At 42.0% G+C, this 21,251-nt stretch overlaps 1 protein-coding gene across 1 annotated transcript; it reads left to right on the top strand.

Moving 5' to 3' along the window:
• Positions 1-246: 246 nt before the first annotated feature.
• Positions 247-20,242, top strand: LOC139666327 (rho-associated protein kinase 1-like; the record flags this gene model as incomplete). Its single annotated transcript, XM_071545509.1, has 16 exons — positions 247-998; positions 10,628-10,709; positions 12,315-12,420; positions 12,753-12,885; positions 13,077-13,252; positions 13,588-13,672; positions 13,887-14,031; positions 14,443-14,581; positions 14,870-14,961; positions 16,379-16,538; positions 17,080-17,149; positions 17,318-17,406; positions 17,565-17,613; positions 18,111-18,246; positions 18,704-18,795; positions 19,996-20,242. Coding segments are annotated over exons 1-16 (1,894 nt in total), but the record flags the coding sequence as incomplete, so codon positions are not given.
• Positions 20,243-21,251: the final 1,009 nt, after the last annotated feature.

Raw genomic sequence — 21,251 nt, 5'->3', positions numbered from 1 at the left:
TTGAAACCTTAATAACCTTATATAGCCTAAACGGTAAATGAGGAGCAGCAACATGTTGCCATCACATTAGTAAACTCCTTGAATGCGCCTCGGTGGTGGCGCATGCGCAGTGCTTGACATTTCGAAGTTGCTTCTCCGGGGTGTTTGAACAGGAAGGCGGACATGTTGGTCAGGCTGTGGGAGAAAATTGGGCATCGTCTGTTTTTTTTTTTTTTTTTTCGAAAAATAACATAGATTAAAATCTGATTTTTATGTATGTAATCTGGAAAAAAATCCGTCTGGATGTGTAACGCTCGACAGTGAATGACAATGCACGGCATGCAGCGGAAGGACTGCCGCTCAACGTTTTAACAAGACCGTGTTTTAAACTGATCGAAATTTGGAAGAAGCAGAAGTTTTTTTCCACCACTTCTACTTTGCAGCTGTCAGACTCGTTTGTCTTTTTGCAAGGGCCTGGCACAGATATGGACACGGGCCTGGACTAACATTGCCATATGGTGCTTTGCAAATAGACGTTATATTTAAGTTTTAGTTGCCTTTTGTTTGGATGCACCAACATTTTTAAACCCTTATCCTCTGCGGCATCCTGTGGAGGCTGACTAATCTGTTGCCGCATTTATCTTTTGCTAACTGAAGTTGTTTGCCACTCATACTGGAAAAGAACATCTTTAATTTTTGAAAATGTGGCTTTTGTATATTCAACGCAACTTCAAACGCTTCGTTGTTTGTGAGAACCCGAGAAGAAACACGTCTTTTCTTTGAAGTGCAGTTTAAAGTTCACACGAAGAAAGGAACATTTGGCTAGCGAGCTACCGCTGGCTGCTAAGCTAGCGGTAGCCTTGTAGCTCGTCGGTGAGCTGTTTTTTGTTCATAACTCAACAGCGGAACTCAGTTTAACAGCAAAAATGTCAGCTGGAGAAAGTTTGGAGGCTCGGTTTGAAAAAATCGATGCCATGTTGAAGGACCCCAAGTCAGAAATAAACACGGATTGTCTACTGGTAAGTTTGTAGCTTGCTAGCTGGCTAAGTCGCTAGCCAGTCAGCCATTGGGCTCAGACTACTCCTTGGAGCAGAAATTCATTCCGAGACTGAGAAGTTGGCTCATTGTCACTGAAGAAAAGTGCTAATATTGATGCCGACAGGCCAGTTAGTCTTGTACACCGAAGCAAGTGCAGACACCTTTTGTGCTCGTACATATCTCAAGGATTTACGAAAGACGAAGCAATCAGCAGTTTGAGCCTGTGCTGTTTCCTCTGGTCAAACATGAGCTTATTCGCAGCAAAAATAATGAGACTGTAATTGCTAGGAGTACGGTTGATGTTTATTTTCCACGGAGATGGAAACCCCAGCCTTCATAACTTGTGATATTGAATGGTTACACAGGGGGACACTAACACAAATGAAGAGGCAGTAACACTGAGAGAGTGAAAGATGGCAACAGTGTTTCTATTCTCTACAAAGAGAGACACTGGTCAGATTATCTTTGGTTTGCACCAGTTGAGATGATGGTGGTGTGTGACAGCATCTGATCAACTGGAATTGGATTTGAGCTACCAACCACTAAACCTGATATAGGTCTATGATGTTACTAGTGCTCCTTTTAGTTCGTTATGAAATTGAGGGTTATAGACTTGGTGGTGTGCTGTTTTGTCTAGATTTTCTTATCTGAGCTGTATTTGAAGTGATACGCTGCCTGCTTACCACTGCCGGCAAGCTTGTTCTAACCTGCAGGCCTCCAGCTGCATCAGTACACCTGTTGGCTGGAGTCTGCCCTGGCTGCTTCCTGTCTCTGGGCGACAACTCATGAAGTGACTCCTCTGTCTGGGGAAGAAGGCGGCTGGTGCCACGTGCTAAACCCCAGAGCAACACCTTCATAGGTTTTATTACACAAGGCAATCCCAGTAACTGACTCACTGTCAAGTGAATGCCAAGGGGATGTTGTTGTGTCAAGTGTGTGTTGATATTTGGAGTATTTCAGCTTGGGTGACAATGACTGAATATTTTCACAGCGATTTAGCTATTAGTGACTCATGGGAGCCTTTTTGCTCAGATGCTGTATAGTTTGATCAAGCCAAAACCTCACATGTGGGTAATTAGGCTATGTGGTAAATTCTGGCCTGAAGCTTCTGGGATTGCCCTTGGCACCTACATTTTGTGTTTGCAGGTATGTCTTGAATTGTATGAGTTTTGTCTTAGTCAGAGGAGTCCAGGTTCACTACTTTAACTGGCAAGGAAGGACTTGTAGGTGTGTGTCTGTGTTGGTTACACAGTAGTTCCATTGTAATGCAATCAGGTGTTCTCCATATAAGGTCACACTGTTTGATTATGGCCACTAATTCACCATCAGAGTATCCTGATTGTATGATTATAGAAAGTATGATTAAATTCTCAGAGCATAAGACACAGTGGCTTTCTGAGGAAGGGAACATTAGGGATTCAGTCTGTGTTTTTGGGAGGAGGCTTTCCTTTAACCCCACCCACACACCCACCTTGGAGTATTTCTGTGTAGGCTGCTGTAGATATAGCTGGCTCTTAAAAAGAGAAGTTGCTTAGTCTCTCTGTGACCTCCCATCCTGCTGTAGAGAAAGGCAATTAAACTCACCTAAAAGTGCACACACTCTGCATTTTTAATGGCAAAAAGCTGTGGGGACTGTTCCTGCCCGCAGCCACACACACAAGGGTGTTGTTCCTCTTTTTTCCCCTCTCTGCAATCTCCCTCTGATCAATGAATGGAGGCCTTTTGCTGAGGCACTCTCCGCCACCATGCAACTCCACCCACAGCTTAATAAAATTCCATGCTAATCAAATAACCTCTTGTCTTTGACTGGCCTGGAGTCCCCTGTGTGTCCCTAAGCCATTCTGCGCGTCTGGAGAGAGAGTTGAGACCAGGCAGGCAGCTCTGAGGTAGCTGGGTGTGGGCTCTGCTCTCTACCCATAAACCAAAATTATGTGGACTGAAGACTCATGTTTCTGAAGGCCTTGAATCAGGACATTTAACTCATAAAGCAGCCAACATGCTTGGCTATGAGTAATAGGTTCCATCAAAATGCACAATGCAAGCCTTTTACTGGCTGTGTTTCTGTACCTGAGTCTTGAGCTGGTATTGCCTTCTGGCTGCAGTATAGCACTGGTGTGGTGGTGGTTGTATTTTTTCCCATAGAAGTCAGGCCTGTGTTGTGTGATGGTGACATTTGGCCTGCACCGTCCCACTCAGCTCAGGGGTGGCCTGTCAAGCACTGTATTCTAACCCTGCCATCCTTATCTTCACCTAAATAATTTCTGCTGGAGAGAAGAGGGCCTTATCTGGGATGGGCTGCCTGCCCCCCATCATTGTGCTTCAGGCAGGCTCCTAAGAGCCATTCTGAACAGGCAGAATTCCTGGCATTGTGACGGGAAAGCTCTCTGACATTAAGGGGCTGAGTATTGTCCATGTATGTTGTTTTTTCTGTAGACGTTCAATTGCTCACATAGAATTGCTTCTTTCAAATGATACACCTGGCTTCAACATCCTTGAGTTTTGGTGGATTCTCTGAAATGGTAGCATAGTGGAAATGGATTACTAGCCAAGTAGTAAATTGCTAGTGTTTTTTGCACTGGGTCATTTTATAGTAGAGTCAGTTACCAATTGGTGAAGTGGAATTGCTGAGTTGATATGTTTGAACTTGTTGGGTATGGGCTCTGCCCTTGTTTGAGATGTATAAAAGCTTCCTGGCATAGCCTAGTCTTTGTTCTTGCTTTGACACTTGGGGTGCATTAGCCTCACTACGTTTTGATCCCTCTTTCATCTGTTATTTGGACTCTAAATCTGTAATAAGGCTAATTACAGGAAACAACTAGGCTAGTAAACCAGATTTCAGACAGTGATTGACTAGGCATTTAGCTGACGTTCTTATTCTGAAGTGACTTACAATAAGAGTTAATTAAGATGACATTACTAAATCACCAACATTACAGATGGTACAATTTATGTGGTAGTCCAGTGGGATACAAAAACCCAAAATCTGGTTACCCTGACAAGCGTATTTGGTTGTCTGTAAATGCTTTTGAATTTTGAGTTATTAATTTACCAATACAGAAACTGTTCCTTCATTAAGTGCATGAGATGTTGCCAATATTGGCCACTGAAAATAAATTAGGCTAGATTTATTTGCACGGCAATATCAGTATTGAATGAATTGGATGAGAGGCTTGTTACAAATCATGTCATTACAACTAAAGTTAGTTGGCTGGCAGGCAAACAAGCTGTAGAATACAATTTGTGAGATGTCTCCTTTTCTTGGCTGAAGTTAACTTGGTTATTCGCTCAACTCTTATTTTAGTTGCATTGTCACCATCAAAACATTACATGGTTTCCATTTCAAGCAAGTCTGCTCGACTCTCAGGTACTCGCACCCTTTGACACAACTGCTCAACAAAAATCAGTGCAATACTTTACTCTGACTTTGGGCGTTCAAAGGAGCCAATCATATACAGCCACACTAGGTCAAAAAACAATGAGTACCATGAACAAATTAGACTGCTCTTTTTTGTGCAATGCTGCATCAAATGACAGATCACAGATACAGTTACTAGTACCTGAAACGGTTCCTTTTATAATTTCTCTCTAGAGAGCACTCAGAATGGTTTGATGAACCATTCTAGGGGCATGCAGAGTCATAATTGCCTTGCATAATAAATCTGGTAAGGCCAAACTTGAGCAACAGCCAGAGTACACTCAATCCTTGCCTTGCCTATGTAGGGTGCCTGCTCTCGTTCCAGTGACCTTTGCCTTTAATGGACAAACTCCACCTGTAAGGTGTTGCCTGCCCTGATAACGCAGCTATAGGCTGTATGGCTTCTAGACTCATTAATAGACAGATCTGCACCATTCTCACACAAGGAGATGTTTGTAATGCTGACATGTGCATTCCTTGGCATCTACACATGGCATGTAGATCTATATGTCAAAGGACTGTGATTGTGACTATCATAGCTAAATAAGTCAAGAGAATATGCATAAAATTTGTACAGTGTACAGCTTGTAGTTTTATTACCTAACGTATAACCTGAAGACTAGGCTGAGTCAAACACAATCATTCGACCTTGCTTTTTATGTGGGCTATTCATTTTCTATGGCACAATGTTAAGTGAGATGATGACAGATCTTCTCATTCATTCTTTAATGATGAATTGGGCTACATTTCCTTGAGTTTGAAAAAAGTATGGATTTGTTGTAAAGGTTATAGTCAGCATTGCATCCGTCCCCTATTGTCAGAATGGTTCAGGGCTGTCAGTTGTAAACTGCTCTCCTCAGCTATTCAGCTATGGGAACAACAATTGACCGAGCTATTTGTAGCTCTGCATTCCCTCAACTGACTGATCATGTGCAGGAATGCAGACGAAAATGATCCAGTCTGTTAATAAATGGAAAGCTTCTTCCTTTGATTTAGCCTACCCATTGAACTTCACAGCCTCCTGCTTTTTTTATCTTCTAAAATCCCAGGTAGTTTGTCGCACTTACAGAGGTATCTGCACCCCCCCGGTCAGTGGAGATGGTCGAAAGCGAGTTGAGATCCCAGGTCAATGTTTAATAAGTTGGTTATTTGTTGGCGTGAGGTCAGAAGTACTGGCCAACGCAGGCAGGCACAGTGGAGTTTTGCTTGAGAATCCAGGGCTCAGTCAGTAGAAACACGTGAGCGCTCCTCTGTTGGAATAACTCAATTATATTTTGACATGAAAGCTTTTGTGACAGTGATTCTCTCTCACTGGGGCCTCATAAGGAAATGGAATGCCCCTGTTTTGCCATGCCTGGGTTCACTGTCACTGCCATTTATCCAGTAGGGTTGTTAGATATGCAGTCTTTCTAGGTAAGTGGGATTTCCTGTCAGTAGATATTATGTACTGCAGGAGTGTGCAATATAGGACTTTGGGCCAAGTGTTGTGTCCAAAGAACTTTAGCGAAAACTCGGGCTGGGAGAGTTACAAAGTTGCCCAAATTGCTATATCCCAGAGCAGATGGAGATAAACCCTTAGATATCTATTTCTATCTCAAGACCTGTCCCAGAAACCTATGCTAAAACCTAGTTAGGGATGAGGAAGCAATGTGGCATTTCATGCTTTGAATGGCTTCATTGGTCTATGTGATCACAATTGTGTTTACATGGGCACGGCCAGCAATGGCACTGCCTTTATTTGCATGGTGAACTGAATGGCTGTCTGCACAATTGCTCACATGTGGAAAGCATATTGTCCTCAAGAGGTGGCAGAAAGGGAAGTGAGAAGTAGAGCTCGACTTAGGCCAGTCGGCATGCCTTGCGCTGGCATGCAGCGAGGGAAGATGTGGCTGAGTCGCCCATGGAAATTTTAACTCCAACTTAAATGTCTGGAAAAAGAGCTTGTGTGTGGATTTCTCTCCCCTAAAGCTTAAAGAAATAATTGCCATGTGTAATGTCAACCACTGGCTTGTGTGTTTTGTATAACTATACACTCTCAAAAATTGCCGCATTTCATTAATGGGGAGATGATGAAAATGTTTTTTATGTTATTATTCAGTAATCCCAGAGATGTGTCACCCTCTGCCTGGAGCAGCATCAGCAGAAATAGGATAACGAGGAGCCCTGCAAGCTCCGGTTTGTTTTCCCAGCCATTTTCCCAAGACTGCCACATATGATTTGTTGAAGTTCCACCGTTTTAAATGAAATATAGCCTGTGGGCCTGCTACCACCCTTTGCTAGCTGTACTGTGCAGTGACTGATTTTGCGCATGGTTTAGCCCTATTTTTAATTGGGTTGAATGTTGGAATATTGAGCATTGAATATCTGGCAACTATTTCTGTTGAAACAGCCCACAATCTCACTATCTGTTTGAATTTGATTTGTGTTGTCAAGTGCTCATGCCCAATTGATTCTGGGCTAGCCTTACAGTGCATTAGGATTTCTCAGTGGCTAAAGGCTAGATCCACATGTATCGGGAATTCAAAGCCTTGGTCTGTTATTGCTATTTAGCTCCACTACTGTAGCAATTATTTTTTCCCATTTTGTTCTGCACATTGATCATTGATGCCCTTTCCCTTCTCTTTGACTGGAAAGCAGCAAGAAACGCCTGAGCCTTCGGAAATGCCAAAGCTAGAAGGAGTGCTGTAGAAGTGCTTATCTAGGAACAGTTTCACCTCTGGAAATCAGTGAATGACTAACCCATAAAGGGCTTTTTCATTGATCCTGGATCAGCAGTCTTTTTCTGGTTATCACAAGCCCATTGGAGCTGTTTTTGGGCCGGGTCCTGTTGGTGCTGGGGGCTGCTCCACCTGGCCCAGCGGCTTACAAGAGTGGTCAGATTGCTAAAGCAGGAGACAGATGATGTTAGATCAGCAGCTGCGTTTACATGGAGCCTTTTATTTCAGTAGTAATAGAATAGTAGCCCAATCAGAATATAAGCACCTAAATCAGAATAAACTGGCCCATTCCGAATGATATTTCATTCAGTTTGAGAGGGGTGGTATAACCCTTTCATAATCCCTTCGATGGATAAAGTTTTGTCATGTAAACGCTCATTCCGATCACTGTCTTTGGTTGGAATATCTATACCCTTTCGCAACCCCTTTGACGCAAGTGGCGTTGACTTTTTTTCAGGGAAAATTTGAATGGCTGCGCTTGTTATTAACGCCTTGACGTAGGCGGCGTAGCCCGTTTTTATATCAAGTGCTGACTCCGCCGACCCGGGCTAGTTTCGGCATACGCTGGTGAAAATTACAAGTGGACCCAAACATTGCGTGTAAAACTAAACGTCTTTTTCTGACACTTTTGGAGTCGTATGTTCTGATAAAACTGTTGTTTCATCAGAAAAAACAGCAATAAATCCATAATGGTGCCAAGTGCTCGTCGCAGGTCCATCTTTTAAAAACGTAAGCCCATGGTAGAGTGCTGTATTTTGCACATGTCAGAAACTTTTATTCTGATTACATACTGTGGAGTATGTAAACGCACACCATGCAATCCTGTTATTTAACACTCATGTGAACACTTGCGGGGGAATCTTTTCATTCAGAATGAAAAAATATGGCTCATGTAACCGCAGCAACTGACCACCACCCCTGACCATCAGAAATCACTCACCTGTTATGTTTCACATTATATTTTGAACTTGCTTACATTGCTTTTGTGTTAGGACAGTGTTTACAAACAAATGCCACTTTATATGGATAAGTTTACTGATACACTGATAAGTATGTGCATATCAGTGTGTGGCATTCAGGCACACGTGTCTACCCCTGTATACATTTTTCCCCCAATGCCTCCATACAGTTCCTCTCTCCTGTAGGAAAGCAGATAGAGGCACCACTGCTCAGAGATGGTGAATGCTGAGATTCAAACTTGGAAAGTGACGCTACTCACAGGCCCACAATACTGTGTCTCACTTAGGCACATTCTCACAAGTAAACATTTGCCTTATGTCTAGTTAGGCTATTGACATTTTGTAGTCAAATTCTTTATTGTTGTTGTCATACTACAGCGTGATTTTCACCTGTTATTCACCCTGTGCTTTTGTCACTCTGGGGCTTAGTTGTAGAAGATTCTTAGCATGGCTGTCTTCAGGTTTTTCTTTGTTGTTTCCTTCATTTGTTCTCCCATTGGACAAACCAGCCCCACATGCACCAGTCCTCCACTCCCTCCTCCTTTCCGTAATAATGTTAAGCACGAGTGCTGATTGAAAATAAGGCTCACTATGTGACTTTGTACTTGGGATGGATTTTTTTTCTCTCTTCCTTCACTTTTTGTTGAGAACTTGTTTGGCCACATACTTAAAATAGCTCTCTGACGTGTACAGTCCTGTTAAGGAATGTTACTGCGGCTGTCCAGAGTTCTCTGTGGCAGGAAGTTATGCAAACGTGCATTGCTGAGCGCAGAGCTGTGTGATTAGGGTCCTGAAGGACTCGGTTCTTCGGCTTTTTTTTCCACAGTGCAGGCTGCCTAGTTACTGTATGTCCAACAAGGCCCCATTTTCCTCTCCCAGCCCATACTCTGTGTTGTATAAATCCTCCTGCCCTCCTTCCGTCTGTTAGAGAGTTGGGTGTATGACGAGTTTGGTATATTAGCTTTTTATGGTGAGAAATTGATGGATCTACTCAGTCCATCCATGTCTGTTGATATCAGCCTACTCTCTCCTTTTTTCCTCATTCTGGTCCTGTGAATGTCGAGGTTGCTTTCCTCCTTCCTGCCCGCCTTTATTCTCCTCCCATTCTTCCTTTCTCCCTCCCTCCTGCCTTTCCTCCCTCCTTCCGCCCATCCCTGAGGCGTTTGCTCGTTTTATGTCTCCTAGAGGGGGGGGTGGAGGGGGGTAGCCCTGACCTCCACTGTTCAGCAGGAGCAGCAGAGTTACTTAAGAGGATTCCTCGACTTGTCTGAGCTGCTGATTCACCATGTGTCATCATTGTTTTGCTCAGAGATGCAAAATGAAAATGTCTCATTATCTTACATACAATCAATCACGATCCAGGAATTACAGGATTCATGTTATGATAATGTGTGTTTACAGAGGTAATGTATCGTATGTCGAGATACAAATGAATTAAAGTTATTTCCTTTTATGTTTTTATAAGCAGCTCAGCTGTAATATTAATCTCTGATGACTTTTGTGGAGTGACAGTGTAGCCTATATGACAGTGTATAGATGACCTGTGGTAAAGTGTCACAGAAGATGTTCAGTTTCAACATCTCACTCATACTGTTCGCCCACACCAGCTAGAGGGAATGCACCATGTTATGTGGTCCAAGTGTTTGTGTGCCCGCCTTGTGTCAGCCATCCTGGATTAAGGAAGATTAGATTAAATCCTGCCGGTGGCACTTCTGCTCCTGCATAGCCTGAGGCAAACTAGCCCTTATGTTTACAGCTGGTGGATCCCCCATCCATTCTCTGTTGTATTCTGGCATTTCCAATTGTGGTGGCTGTCACATAATGTGAAATGTGCAGTCATGTGTAAAAACGTTTCCCCTCTTTTTGCTAGACTTCATGATGCCATCACCCTCTGCAGTAATCCAAGAAAATGCTCCACAAATTATCTTGAAAGGGATACCAGAGGGGGTCAGGAACTGGTGTGGTGGGCGTAGCTTGTGCAGCCTCAGTTAGTCTTGCAGCAGTGCATTCTATAGCTGTACAATTGATCTCACTCTAAGGTTATTATGAGGCACCACCCTATTGCCTCGGTCATCAGAAAGCAATTTGTGTCTTCTGTTGTTTTTATTAGAAACATGTTCATGTTTTATATGAATTTGCTTCCTATGACAAACAGTACATACAAGGCTTGGTTTGAAGATGGATTTAACAAACAAATGCCCTTTGAAATCCTTCAGTGGATCAGTTATTAATCAGTTTAACAAACTGCTAATGTTTACAGAGGCAATGAAGTCTGACCATTTGTTGTGATAAGCTGAAACCCCCCTAGACATTAGTAATGCAATCCAGGCTGAGAATAGTCCACTTCTAGCTTTGCAAGATGGCTTGGAGTAGAGACGTCCGCACAGAGACCAAGAGCTTGAAAGGACTTGGTTGCTTTTTAGATGTTGTCTGTGATGTTAAGTAGTACGGGGAGTAGTACTGACTGACTGCAGCTTTATTGCTTGCCTCCTTGTTAAACCTTTCTCTTTTCCCCTCAGGATGGCTTGGATGCGTTGGTGTACGACCTTGACTTCCCTGCCCTGAGGAAAAACAAGAGCATTGACAACTTTTTGAATAGATGTAAGTAGTCCACATAATGCTTTTCCCCTTATGTCCTCCTTTAGTGTTGATCCGTCCATGTCTTTCACCTCCACCATTTGTATTTGCAGACCCCCACTACATATGGGTATAAGCCTAGGCTCAGAAAAGAAGGCTGTTTTTGGGTCACTGCCTCTATGCAGGCCCGGGCACAATTGTGTCTGCTGCTTAGTGTCCCCAACAAAGGGGCTTTCATAAATGGCTGGTGACCCACATGATGCCTATCATCATGGCTTCCCTTTTTCGCAGTGCCCTCAGACTCAGGAACCACCGTAGCTAAGGCAGAAGCGCAGCAGCGTTTTACAGTGAAAACGAAGCAGAACTCTGAGGAGGTTTTTAGAAGTTTTAGGCAAACCATAAAATGTCAAGCCAAGGCTGCTAGTGAGGCTAAATCTATTATTTTACCTAAATGGACCTACCTTGGTAAAAGTGCCCAATCTTTGCATTTGCATTCCTGCAAATGACAACATTTATTTTATTAAATTTGTGCTAAGAGATCAGTTATGTCCATGGAGTGTCTTTTTTTGGTCTTACCTTTCAAACCACGTCAACAGTTCTAGGAAAACTGTAAAATTGTGTGTTTCATATTTGAATCTTAGTCCAAGCTACTTTAAAGCCTCAGGCGAATGCTGTCATTAGGCATTTCTTCAATTAGTTTTGGTACAGTACTTTTTGTGTTCAGCAGCCAAGTGTTGGGAATTCATTTATGGACATGGACTAATGGACTAGCTGTCTTGTGAGAGACTGGTCGCCAATGGCATGCATTGCCTGAAGGGCTCTGCACTCTGAATGCTTTACTCCATGCATTCTGCATTGCACCCTGATCACATCAGCTGATTCCTCTATGCAAGCCTGTGTGTCTATTGGATTAATTCCCCCTCACAAATTTTCTTGAAGCCTTGAAATAAGATCCAAGTTTTACCATTTCTAAAAATGTCTTAATAATCTGGCCCATTGTGGTGGGATTTTTCAAGCAGGGATCATGGTCTCTGGAACCTCTGCTCTAAGTGGAAATGACTCACTTTCAAATGTTCTTATTCTAATAGCCCAGGCCTTGGCTTTTATTTTTAGATCAATTGAACTTGGATGCCCCTGCACCCCCCCTTTTCCATGCATTCCCGTGCCAGTTGTGACCCATGTGAATTGAAAATTATCCCCCTAGTTCAACTATGACCAAATTTGGCTGAACAGTGAATACTATCTCCCCTAGGGAAGCCAGCATTGTTACATCAGGGAAAGGCCACTCTCAGTAAGCAACAAACTCTCCCTAAGCAGCGTCTCTGAGCTGTGCACAGGCCAAGGGAGGTTTTCCTCTTCTGTCCTGTCCAACAGACTGGAGGCTCTTGATTGCATAAATCACCTCAGCCGTATCAGGGCAATGCATAACATCCAAATTTGGTTAAATTTAAGAAACACGATAGCAATGAGCTGAGCTCCCATATTGATTTTCTTAGACAATATAACAGTTTGCTCATAGTTAAGGATAAGACTTCTCATGAGATCAATGCAATGAGCTTGAGCTGAGCACAATTCCCTACCTAGCTCCTATTTTGTATTAATCTATCCATCTTTGCATCTTTTTTCCAGATAAGGATACCATTAGTAAAATACGGGATCTGCGTATGAAAGCAGAGGACTATGAGGTGGTTAAAGTTATTGGGAGGGGAGCATTTGGAGAGGTGCAATTGGTAAGGTTGTCGTTATATCTTGGTTCATTTTGTCTTGAATAACACTTATGGCCACAGTATCTATCTGTGCAGTGGTATTAGTATTAATGGTAGTATTCGTGATAATGGTAGTGGTAGTAGTTTTGGTATTAGTAGTATTTATATTTGTAGCATTATTTGTATAAGTAGCATAATGAAAATTTTTAGTTTCTTTTGTCTTTATTTTAGTTTAGAGTACAACACAATATTAAATAAAATTAATGTGTTCCTGTTTTTCACAAAAGCACTGTTTCATGTTTTTCAGAAGGATTTTCATAAGTCTAACTAGATTCTCACTCCTTACCCTTTCCCAGGTAAGACACAAAGCCACAAGGAAGGTGTACGCCATGAAGCTGTTGAGCAAGTTTGAGATGATCAAGAGGTCGGACTCTGCTTTCTTTTGGGAGGAGAGGGACATCATGGCTTTTGCTAACAGCGGCTGGGTAGTGCAGGTATGATATAGTTGAGATCTTTAAAGTTTCTGACAGCATTATCAGCAGGTCTCAGACGTTGGCTGTGGACCACAGTGATAGTACTGACAGTCGTTTGTAGCGGTTTGGCAAAAAAAAAAAGCTTTTGTTTACTTTTGAATGGTATTTTTAAAAGCTAATCAAATTACTTTTCCCTCTTTTCCCTCCTGCAGCTCTTTTTCGCATTCCAGGATGACCGCTACCTCTACATGGTGATGGAATACATGCCCGGAGGGGATTTGGTTAACTTGATGAGCAACTACGATGTCCCAGAGAAGTGGGCCCGCTTTTACACAGCCGAGGTGGTGCTGGCACTGGACGGGATCCACTCCATGGGCTTCATCCACAGGTAAAAAACTATGCTTCTGCCTTCTCTCCATCTCCTTGGTGTTTGTGGACTTTTGGATTCTGCTGCAGTCGTGTACAGACGTGATTTTTCAGTTTTTTGAGGCATTCAACTCCCATTCATTTATAATGGGAGATTACTGTTTTCCTGTTCTAATCCCTAAGTGAGGCCGTTCTTACTTCTGCCTCTTACTTATGAGTCCTGCTTTTAGCTAGCATTGGCATTACTGTAGTGAGACTCACATTTGAAGGTTTTACATGGGCTTTGTGCCTCAGTTTCCTTGTGATATGTTTAGACTTGATGTATTAAGAGTATGTCACTGTTTTTTGTCTCCTCAGGGACGTGAAGCCTGATAACATGTTGCTAGACAAAGCAGGCCACTTGAAGCTGGCAGACTTTGGGACCTGTATGAAAATGAACAAGGTATCACATTCGGTCTCCGGTGTCTCTCAACATAATGAATGTTCTCACACCGCATAGATTATACCTATTTAAAGGATAAAAACTCAAATGGTTTTGCTGATGTGTGTGAAACATATCTTAGACTGTATTCCACCCATGAACGTGCATTTTTTTAAGGAATTAATTATGACAGTATTGAAACTGGGAGTTAATTCTGTGGTTTTTCCCCCTTCAGGATGGAATGGTACGATGTGACACAGCAGTGGGAACTCCAGACTACATTTCGCCTGAGGTACTAAAATCCCAAGGAGGAGACGGATATTATGGCAGAGAGTGTGACTGGTGGTCGGTGGGAGTCTTCCTGTATGAAATGCTTGTTGGTGAGTTTTATGATTGAAGGTTTTCCTGCAACAGCCAACTGGGTTAGGTCCATTGTGCCATATCTATTAAAAATACAGTGTTTATCTTCACATGAATCATGTTCATAACAAAAACCCTGGATCAATTTTCCCTTTTATAATATCCCAAAATGCTTTTCAGATTTTGCACTTTTTGGTTGTATACATTCAATCATAAAGAATGGTTGTATAATGTTGTTGCTCCAAAATGGTACTTATACAGTCCTGTGTTTCATAGTGGCCATTTGACCTCTGCTCTCTTGTATAGTTTATAGTTGTGTTTATGTTGAGTGCGTATGTTTCCCTGGGTTTGTCTACAATTGTTTTCTTATGGGCAGTTACTGTGGACATAGCAGTAACTCATGGCTCTTGTTTGTCTTGCGTTGCGTACAGGCGACACTCCTTTCTATGCAGACTCGCTGGTGGGGACGTACAGCAAAATCATGAACCACAAGAACGCCCTGACCTTCCCTGACGACAGCGACATCTCCAAGGACGCCAAGAATCTCATCTGTGCTTTCCTGACTGACAGGTTAGATAGTGGCAGAAAGAGCACTGGATCATGAAGTGGGTCCTTATCTTAAGAGCCTCTCCTTGTTCTGGCACTGATTGCTGTCTGGCACAAATGTCTCTCTGTGGAGGCAGTCATGGTAGAAATATGATTGAGAAATACCGTAGCGAATATGCCACTCCACATTGAGATATTTATAAAAGAACTTTATGTCGATGAGCATGTATTATCAAAGCCATACACAGAATTGCTGATGTTATTTATGACTAAACTATATATACACTCTCTCCCTCTCCCTCTCCCACACAGGGAGGTTCGACTTGGCCGGAATGGTGTGGATGAGATCAAGAGGCATCCGTTCTTCAAGAATGACCAGTGGGCATGGGAGAACATCAGAGAAAGTAAGAACATCTTTGCTGTTAAATTTTTACCTTTTAACACCTCCCTTTTCACTTGGCAGAGTTTGCTTCACTGGTGCTGCAAATGGCCAAACATCATGTTTTCCATTTGACCTACTACAGACAGTTGCAGGAAATTCTTGAAAAAGAGCCATTCATTCAATATCCTTTACAAGACTAAACGTGATTCCTGGTAAGAGTAATAATTGGCAGCCGAGTGCATTTGAGGCCAAGAATGGGGAAGTACTCCACTGCAAATATTAATGCGTTGGGGTTAACACTGGAGCAGAGTGAGATTAGAAATCGAAGGGTAAATCCAGTGGCTGTGGTCAGTTCTTTAGTGGGTTTATATTAAATACTTTACTAGGCTGCAGTCAGCACTTTGGTGTTGGCCACCTCTGCCATTCCACTGGCTGTCCAGCTCTGCTAGCTGGCTGGTTTCCCTTGTTTCAAAGAGGGGTTTCAAAAGAGATCCGTGATCCAGAAAACTCTGTGTAACCCTTGCAGATTACAGAGCAACTGACTGAAACACTGATCTTTGCAGTTTCTAAGTCTCTTATCTTCCTCCCAGGTAATCTACCTCAAAATCTAGTTTATTTAAAATCTAGTGTAATTTATTGAAAATAATTGGGTGGAAGAGAAAAATCTAAATATCTGACTGTGCAAGATTACGTATGTGATGTATTATATGTTGGGAGCAATTTTATCTCCCTTTCTTTGGCCAAAGGCAACATGGGATGAAGCGGCTGTTAGCTATAACTGGGCTCAATGGACATTCCAACTATGACCAACATTTTCACTCAGTTTATTTGTATTTGTGTGTATGCAACAGACCTTTACAGTCTATGTAGGGAGAATGTATTGTACATGTGCTTCTTGCACATGTGATTTAGCAATAAACTTTTTGTTATCCTTTAGTCCTGCAACTAATGATTATTATGTCATTTATTAATCTGCTGAAGACAAATCAATTAATTTAAATTACTAACTTATAATAAAAAAGTTTGCAGTTGAACATTTCAAGTTTAACATAGAGTTTCATGTGGAATATGTTACTGCATTTCAGCATACTGCTTGGGTCCAGATACCACGTTAAGGCTTACAGTAGCTACATTTATGTTAGATTTCAGTGTACATCACACAGCATATGAGGGATTTTTTCTGATCAGCTGTTTGTGCACCGTCGTTACTGCAGTGGTGTTCAGTTGCAATTTTGAACAAAGCACCATATTATTGAGTTTCCAGTATTCCCATTATTTGAGGGCCTGGGGTTAGAGATTTGTCAAAACAAAACGACACATTGATTATGAATATGCAAAACTGACAAATTTACATAGCGATAGATTGCACTTGACGAATTGTTGCAGCCCTACTATTCTTGTGTCTTCATTAATCTTTTATCTGCTTGTGCCATGTTTAGCGGCTGCCCCGGTAGTCCCTGAGCTGAGCAGTGACATTGACACCAGTAACTTTGATGACATTGAGGAGGATCGGGGAGAGGAGGAGACCTTTCCCATACCAAAGGCCTTTGTGGGTAACCAGCTCCCCTTTGTAGGCTTCACCTACTACAGCAATCACCAGTAAGTCTGCCATACTCAGCTATTGTCAACACACTGTGTTCAGTATTCACTTACAGTATCATCAGTATGATTCCATATACCACACCAATCTGGATTGTCATCTCAATGCTGTGATCATAGTGGTTATGGAGGTTAACAGCAATGAACATAATGTAGAAATGGAGGATTTCTTTACAGAGTGCCATATATCTATAGCATTATATATCAGTCAGTCAATATTTCAAAACTCAGATGAATTAATCTTCAAATACATAACTATTTTGTAAGCAAAGATGACTCCTGACTTCAGTAGCAACCCATAATGTGCATTATTTTCATGTCAGTTTGTCAAAGTAAACATCTGTTGTTGTTTTTTTAATCATGGACATTTAAATTTGGAACAAAACTCCTCAAATAGGCCTATACTAACACTGCCGTTTGCCTTATATTTGTTCTGTTACATTTGAGATGTGGTGGAACTTGTTAGTTTCCGCAGTGAGGAGTTTCTATTTAATTGTTGTGTTTAGATACCTGTGATAAAGCACTTGTGTTCTGTCTCCAGGCTACTGCGCTGCTCCTCCACAAAGACCAGTGACAAACGCAGCAGCTCCACCAAGGAGGACAAGAGCCATGTGAGTAGAAAGACTACGATTTAAAAAGCAAACAAAAGTCTTACACATTTAGATTATGCACCACTTTTCTACACCAATCTAATCTTGTGAATTTCTTTTTTCTTTAACGTAGCTGTCTGTGTTTTCTCAATATAAGGCTCTTTTTCAATTGTGTGTGTTTGTATTCAGCTGGAGAACCTGCAGAAAAGGATCTACCAGTTGGAGGAGCAGCTCCACAGCGAGATGCAGCTGAAGGATGAAATGGAGCAGAAATGCAGGTCAGCTACTTATTCAGTCCAAGTAATGACATGGTACTAAATGCTTTGGTCTAATTACATGCAGAAATGTACATGGCCTTTTTTATTCACCTTGAACTTGTTACTGCAAGAAATGTTCAGTATATAAAAGTATTTTTTTCCAACTCTGTTCTCCCCAGGACCTCAAGCACCAAGATTGACAAGATCATGAAAGAATTGGACGAAGAGGTTACATCTTTTTCCTCTGCACTTACATTTTATTGACAAATTATGAATTAAAGATGCAGGGCTTAAAGACCTCCGGATTTCTGGCACGTTTTAGATTCACAAACTATTTTCGACAAAAAAAAAATAAAAAAAATCACTCCATGTGGGATTTTGTTTTTGATGCGTTTTATCCAATCATATTCAGCGAAGCAAAGCAATATTTTACATTTACCAATGGAATGCGAGCAAGTTTTTTTTTTTTATCCAATGAACAGCAAGCTACTTTCTATCACAATGTAGCACCATAGGCTCAGAATGTTTTTTTGCTTTAAGCCCTGAAGGTGTATTCTGCTTATTATACTTAGCTGCATAGAATGTAACTTGCGTTACACTTGCAGCACACATGTTTTGGTAACATTTAATGTGCTCAAATTGATTAACATTTTAAAACATTGGCTGGATTTAGAGATTAGTTTGCTCCTGTCACATTATGGCTGCTGTGTTGCTCCACGCTACAGGCAAACATGAGGAAGAGTGTAGAGGCCAGCATGTCTTTGCTGGAGAAGGACAAGATCATGATGCAGCACAGATCCACGGAGTACCAAAGAAAAGCTGACCAGGAGGCAGAGAAGAGACGCAATTTGGAGAATGAGGGTGAGTATGGTGGTGATGACATGTGATTCAAACACTTTGCAATTTAAGTATAATTGGAGAGTGATGGGGTAGTTTTGTTGCATGCTAACCCCCGCTTGCTCTCAGAATCATTTGATCTAGACAAATGGATTACTTGGTAGCCTGGCATGACCTTCCATCTTGCTCACTGCTAACTACAGTTCTGGCTGTAACTGTTAAACCATGCATATGCCCTCACTGACCTACCCATTGACTTGCAACAGAGGACAGCACTAAGTGGATTGATGAGCATTAAGCTGTTAGAGTGTGAGATTGGATATGTTGTGCACAGACATTTGCATACAAAACAGAAACAACATAAGGGATTTTAGATTTTACATTTTAGGTGGAATTTTTATGAAATGGTGTTGTTTGGGTGTGACAAAGAGGACCTAAAATGAGGCCCTATCTAATACATTTCCCGTCTGATTATTTCTAGTGTCAACTTTGAAGGAGCAGCTTGAGGATATGAGGAAGATCAGCCAAAACTCTCAGGCCTCAAACGACAAGATTGTCCAGCTGCAGAATCAGGTATGCAGTGCACAGGCACACACACATGCATACACCGTATGAATTCTGATTAATGGAGATTTAATGACTATCTTACCACACTTCACTTGGAATATCTGTTGGAATGTGGGGTTGGGGTTGGTAATTGAGTTCTGTCTTAATGCATTATTTTGGCTCAGGGTAGGAAAGTTTAACGGTGAAGCATAGTGCATGCAAGGCGTATTGTATTGTGCTTAGAGGACACGTGAGTGCAGGATAGCAGAATGAAAGGGCAAGAAAACCATCTCCAAATGAGGCCAACCTGTCACGTTCTTGAAGCGATTTATAACTCAGTCAGCCTTTTCCCCCCAGCTGCCATTTTATTTGTAACACTACAGTGTTTCCTACAGGTTGTCAGTTTACTTCGGCAGCGTCAGGCGGAGGGATTATTGACAGCTTCTTATTGACATTTCATTTAGCAAGCACAGTATTGAGGCTACATTTCAGCTCTTCATTCAGTGTGTGTCGGCACAGACAAAATACCACTCAAAGAAGCACAGATGTGCTGTGCCATAGGTGCAATGAATTATGGTCATTGTAGTTCACTAACAAGTTTCGGTGCTTGGCAGCATTAAATCTTGATTATTTGAAAACTACATTGGTGAAAACCACCGGCTTCATGCAACACAGCATCCTAAGTGAATCCAAATTTTAAAAATTAAATTTACTAAATTTACCAGGCAGGCTTGCCAAATAGATCTATGGGGAAACACTGCTCTACTTGTGTGCGTATGTGATTTTTATTTTTATGAAAAGCTCGTAATACCATACCCTAGGCAGCTGGGGAGTGGTGTTAGAGGTGGCTGAATGTTAATGAACTCAAAAAGTGGTATGCTTGCAGTCATTTTTAGATATTGCTCTAAGGTAAAACAAAGTTTTTGTTACACAAATTAAAACACATGATAACCTCACATAAACTCTTGCTTATGTGAACATGTCTTACTTTTCAGTCCCAGTATAGTTTTGATGCCGTTGTGTTTGCCTATTAGGCAAAAAATCGCTGCCTAAAAGGAAAGATTAGAAGCACATGAATATTATTCTGCTTCATTCTTGCCATCAGACTTTCATTGTGTATTGATAAGTAAAAATAGAACAGCAAACATTGTTCAATGCTGTCGTGGCCCAGCAGGAAAACGCACTGAACGTCATTTTCCCCAATGCCCCCTCTCCCTTAATTGACAGCTGGAGGAGGCCAATGACTTGCTGCGGGCGGAGTCGGACACAGCGGCGCGGCTGAGGAAGAGCCACACAGAGATGGCCAAGTCGATGAGCCAATTGGAGAGTCTGAACCGCGAGCTGCAGGAAAAGAGCCGTGCAGCAGATGGAGAGAAGGCCCAGCTGGAGAAGGAGCTCCTGCTGATTCAGAGCACGCTGGACTCCGAGAGGAGGAACTACAGCCAGGGCTCCGAGGAGATCAGAGAGCTGCAAGGTATCACATGACACTGACGTGCAACACTGGGCTTCGTGTCTGTCTTTAAATGCAGGGCTTCTGCAAGGACTCACTGGACCCCAGTTTCAGAACCATTGCTGAAATCCATGGCCAAATCACTGTTTGCACAGAATTTTTGACAAAGTGATTCAGTAAAAAAAATTATTTGGGAGGGGATGCTGAACACAGCCAGAAACTCACAACCCACAAGGAGGATTTTAAATATGTGAAACCCTCTCAGTGTGGTTCCGATTCTTGCATCAAGACTAGTAATCTCACTCTCTTTTAAGCAGTCGTGAAACAGCTGCAGAAATTCCAACCCCAGTAATATCAACCATTGCCATTTATCACTTACCCACTGATCTGAGACATGCCCAGGCACTGACAACGCCCAGAGCAGGCAAATCAACCTCTGATTAATCTGTCAGCCAACTATCTTTTATTGGGAACAAGCCTTTGAAAGTCATCACAGGAGATGGTGGAGGAGGAGGGAATGTGGTGCTCTGCATTGAAGTAATTTTGTAAAAGTCAGATTGATCTCTAGTGTTAATGAAACAGTTTTCTTGAGGTGGAAGCTGTGCACATTGCAAACTATGAATTCTGTGCATGGCCGTAGCAAAATGGGGTCTGCAATAAAGATACCAGCTTAATATGTGACCTGCTCTATCATTTCCAGTCACATTGACCCCTCAAACCATTTTGAGTTGAATACACTGTTGGAAAGAGGAGAATTTAATCTTTCTGGTGATATCAAAATTATCTTTGTACTCCAAAGATTGAGTGAGATGCACCCCTTGATGTCTTGACTGTTTCAAAACTATGTTTTTGAGAAAAAGGGCGTCAAAGTTTAAAGTCAATTAATTAAGTGTTAAAAAGTAGTCTGTTATTATATCAGTCCATTGCGCGATATTTAATAATATCAGTTAAATTAAATCTCTCTCTCTCTCTCTCTCACACACACATACAAACACTAAGGGGAGAGAGGGACGGGGAGTGTTGCCAGGTTCGT

The sequence above is a fragment of the Centroberyx affinis genome, unplaced genomic scaffold, assembly GCF_046629955.1.
Source record: "Centroberyx affinis isolate AG114_WGS23_722 - 3 ecotype Tasmania unplaced genomic scaffold, CSIRO-AGI_Caff_v1 ptg004934l_1, whole genome shotgun sequence".
NCBI lineage: Eukaryota > Metazoa > Chordata > Actinopteri > Beryciformes > Berycidae > Centroberyx > Centroberyx affinis.
The sequence above is the reverse complement of the archived record's forward strand: the minus strand, read 5'-3'. Positions and strand labels throughout refer to the sequence as shown.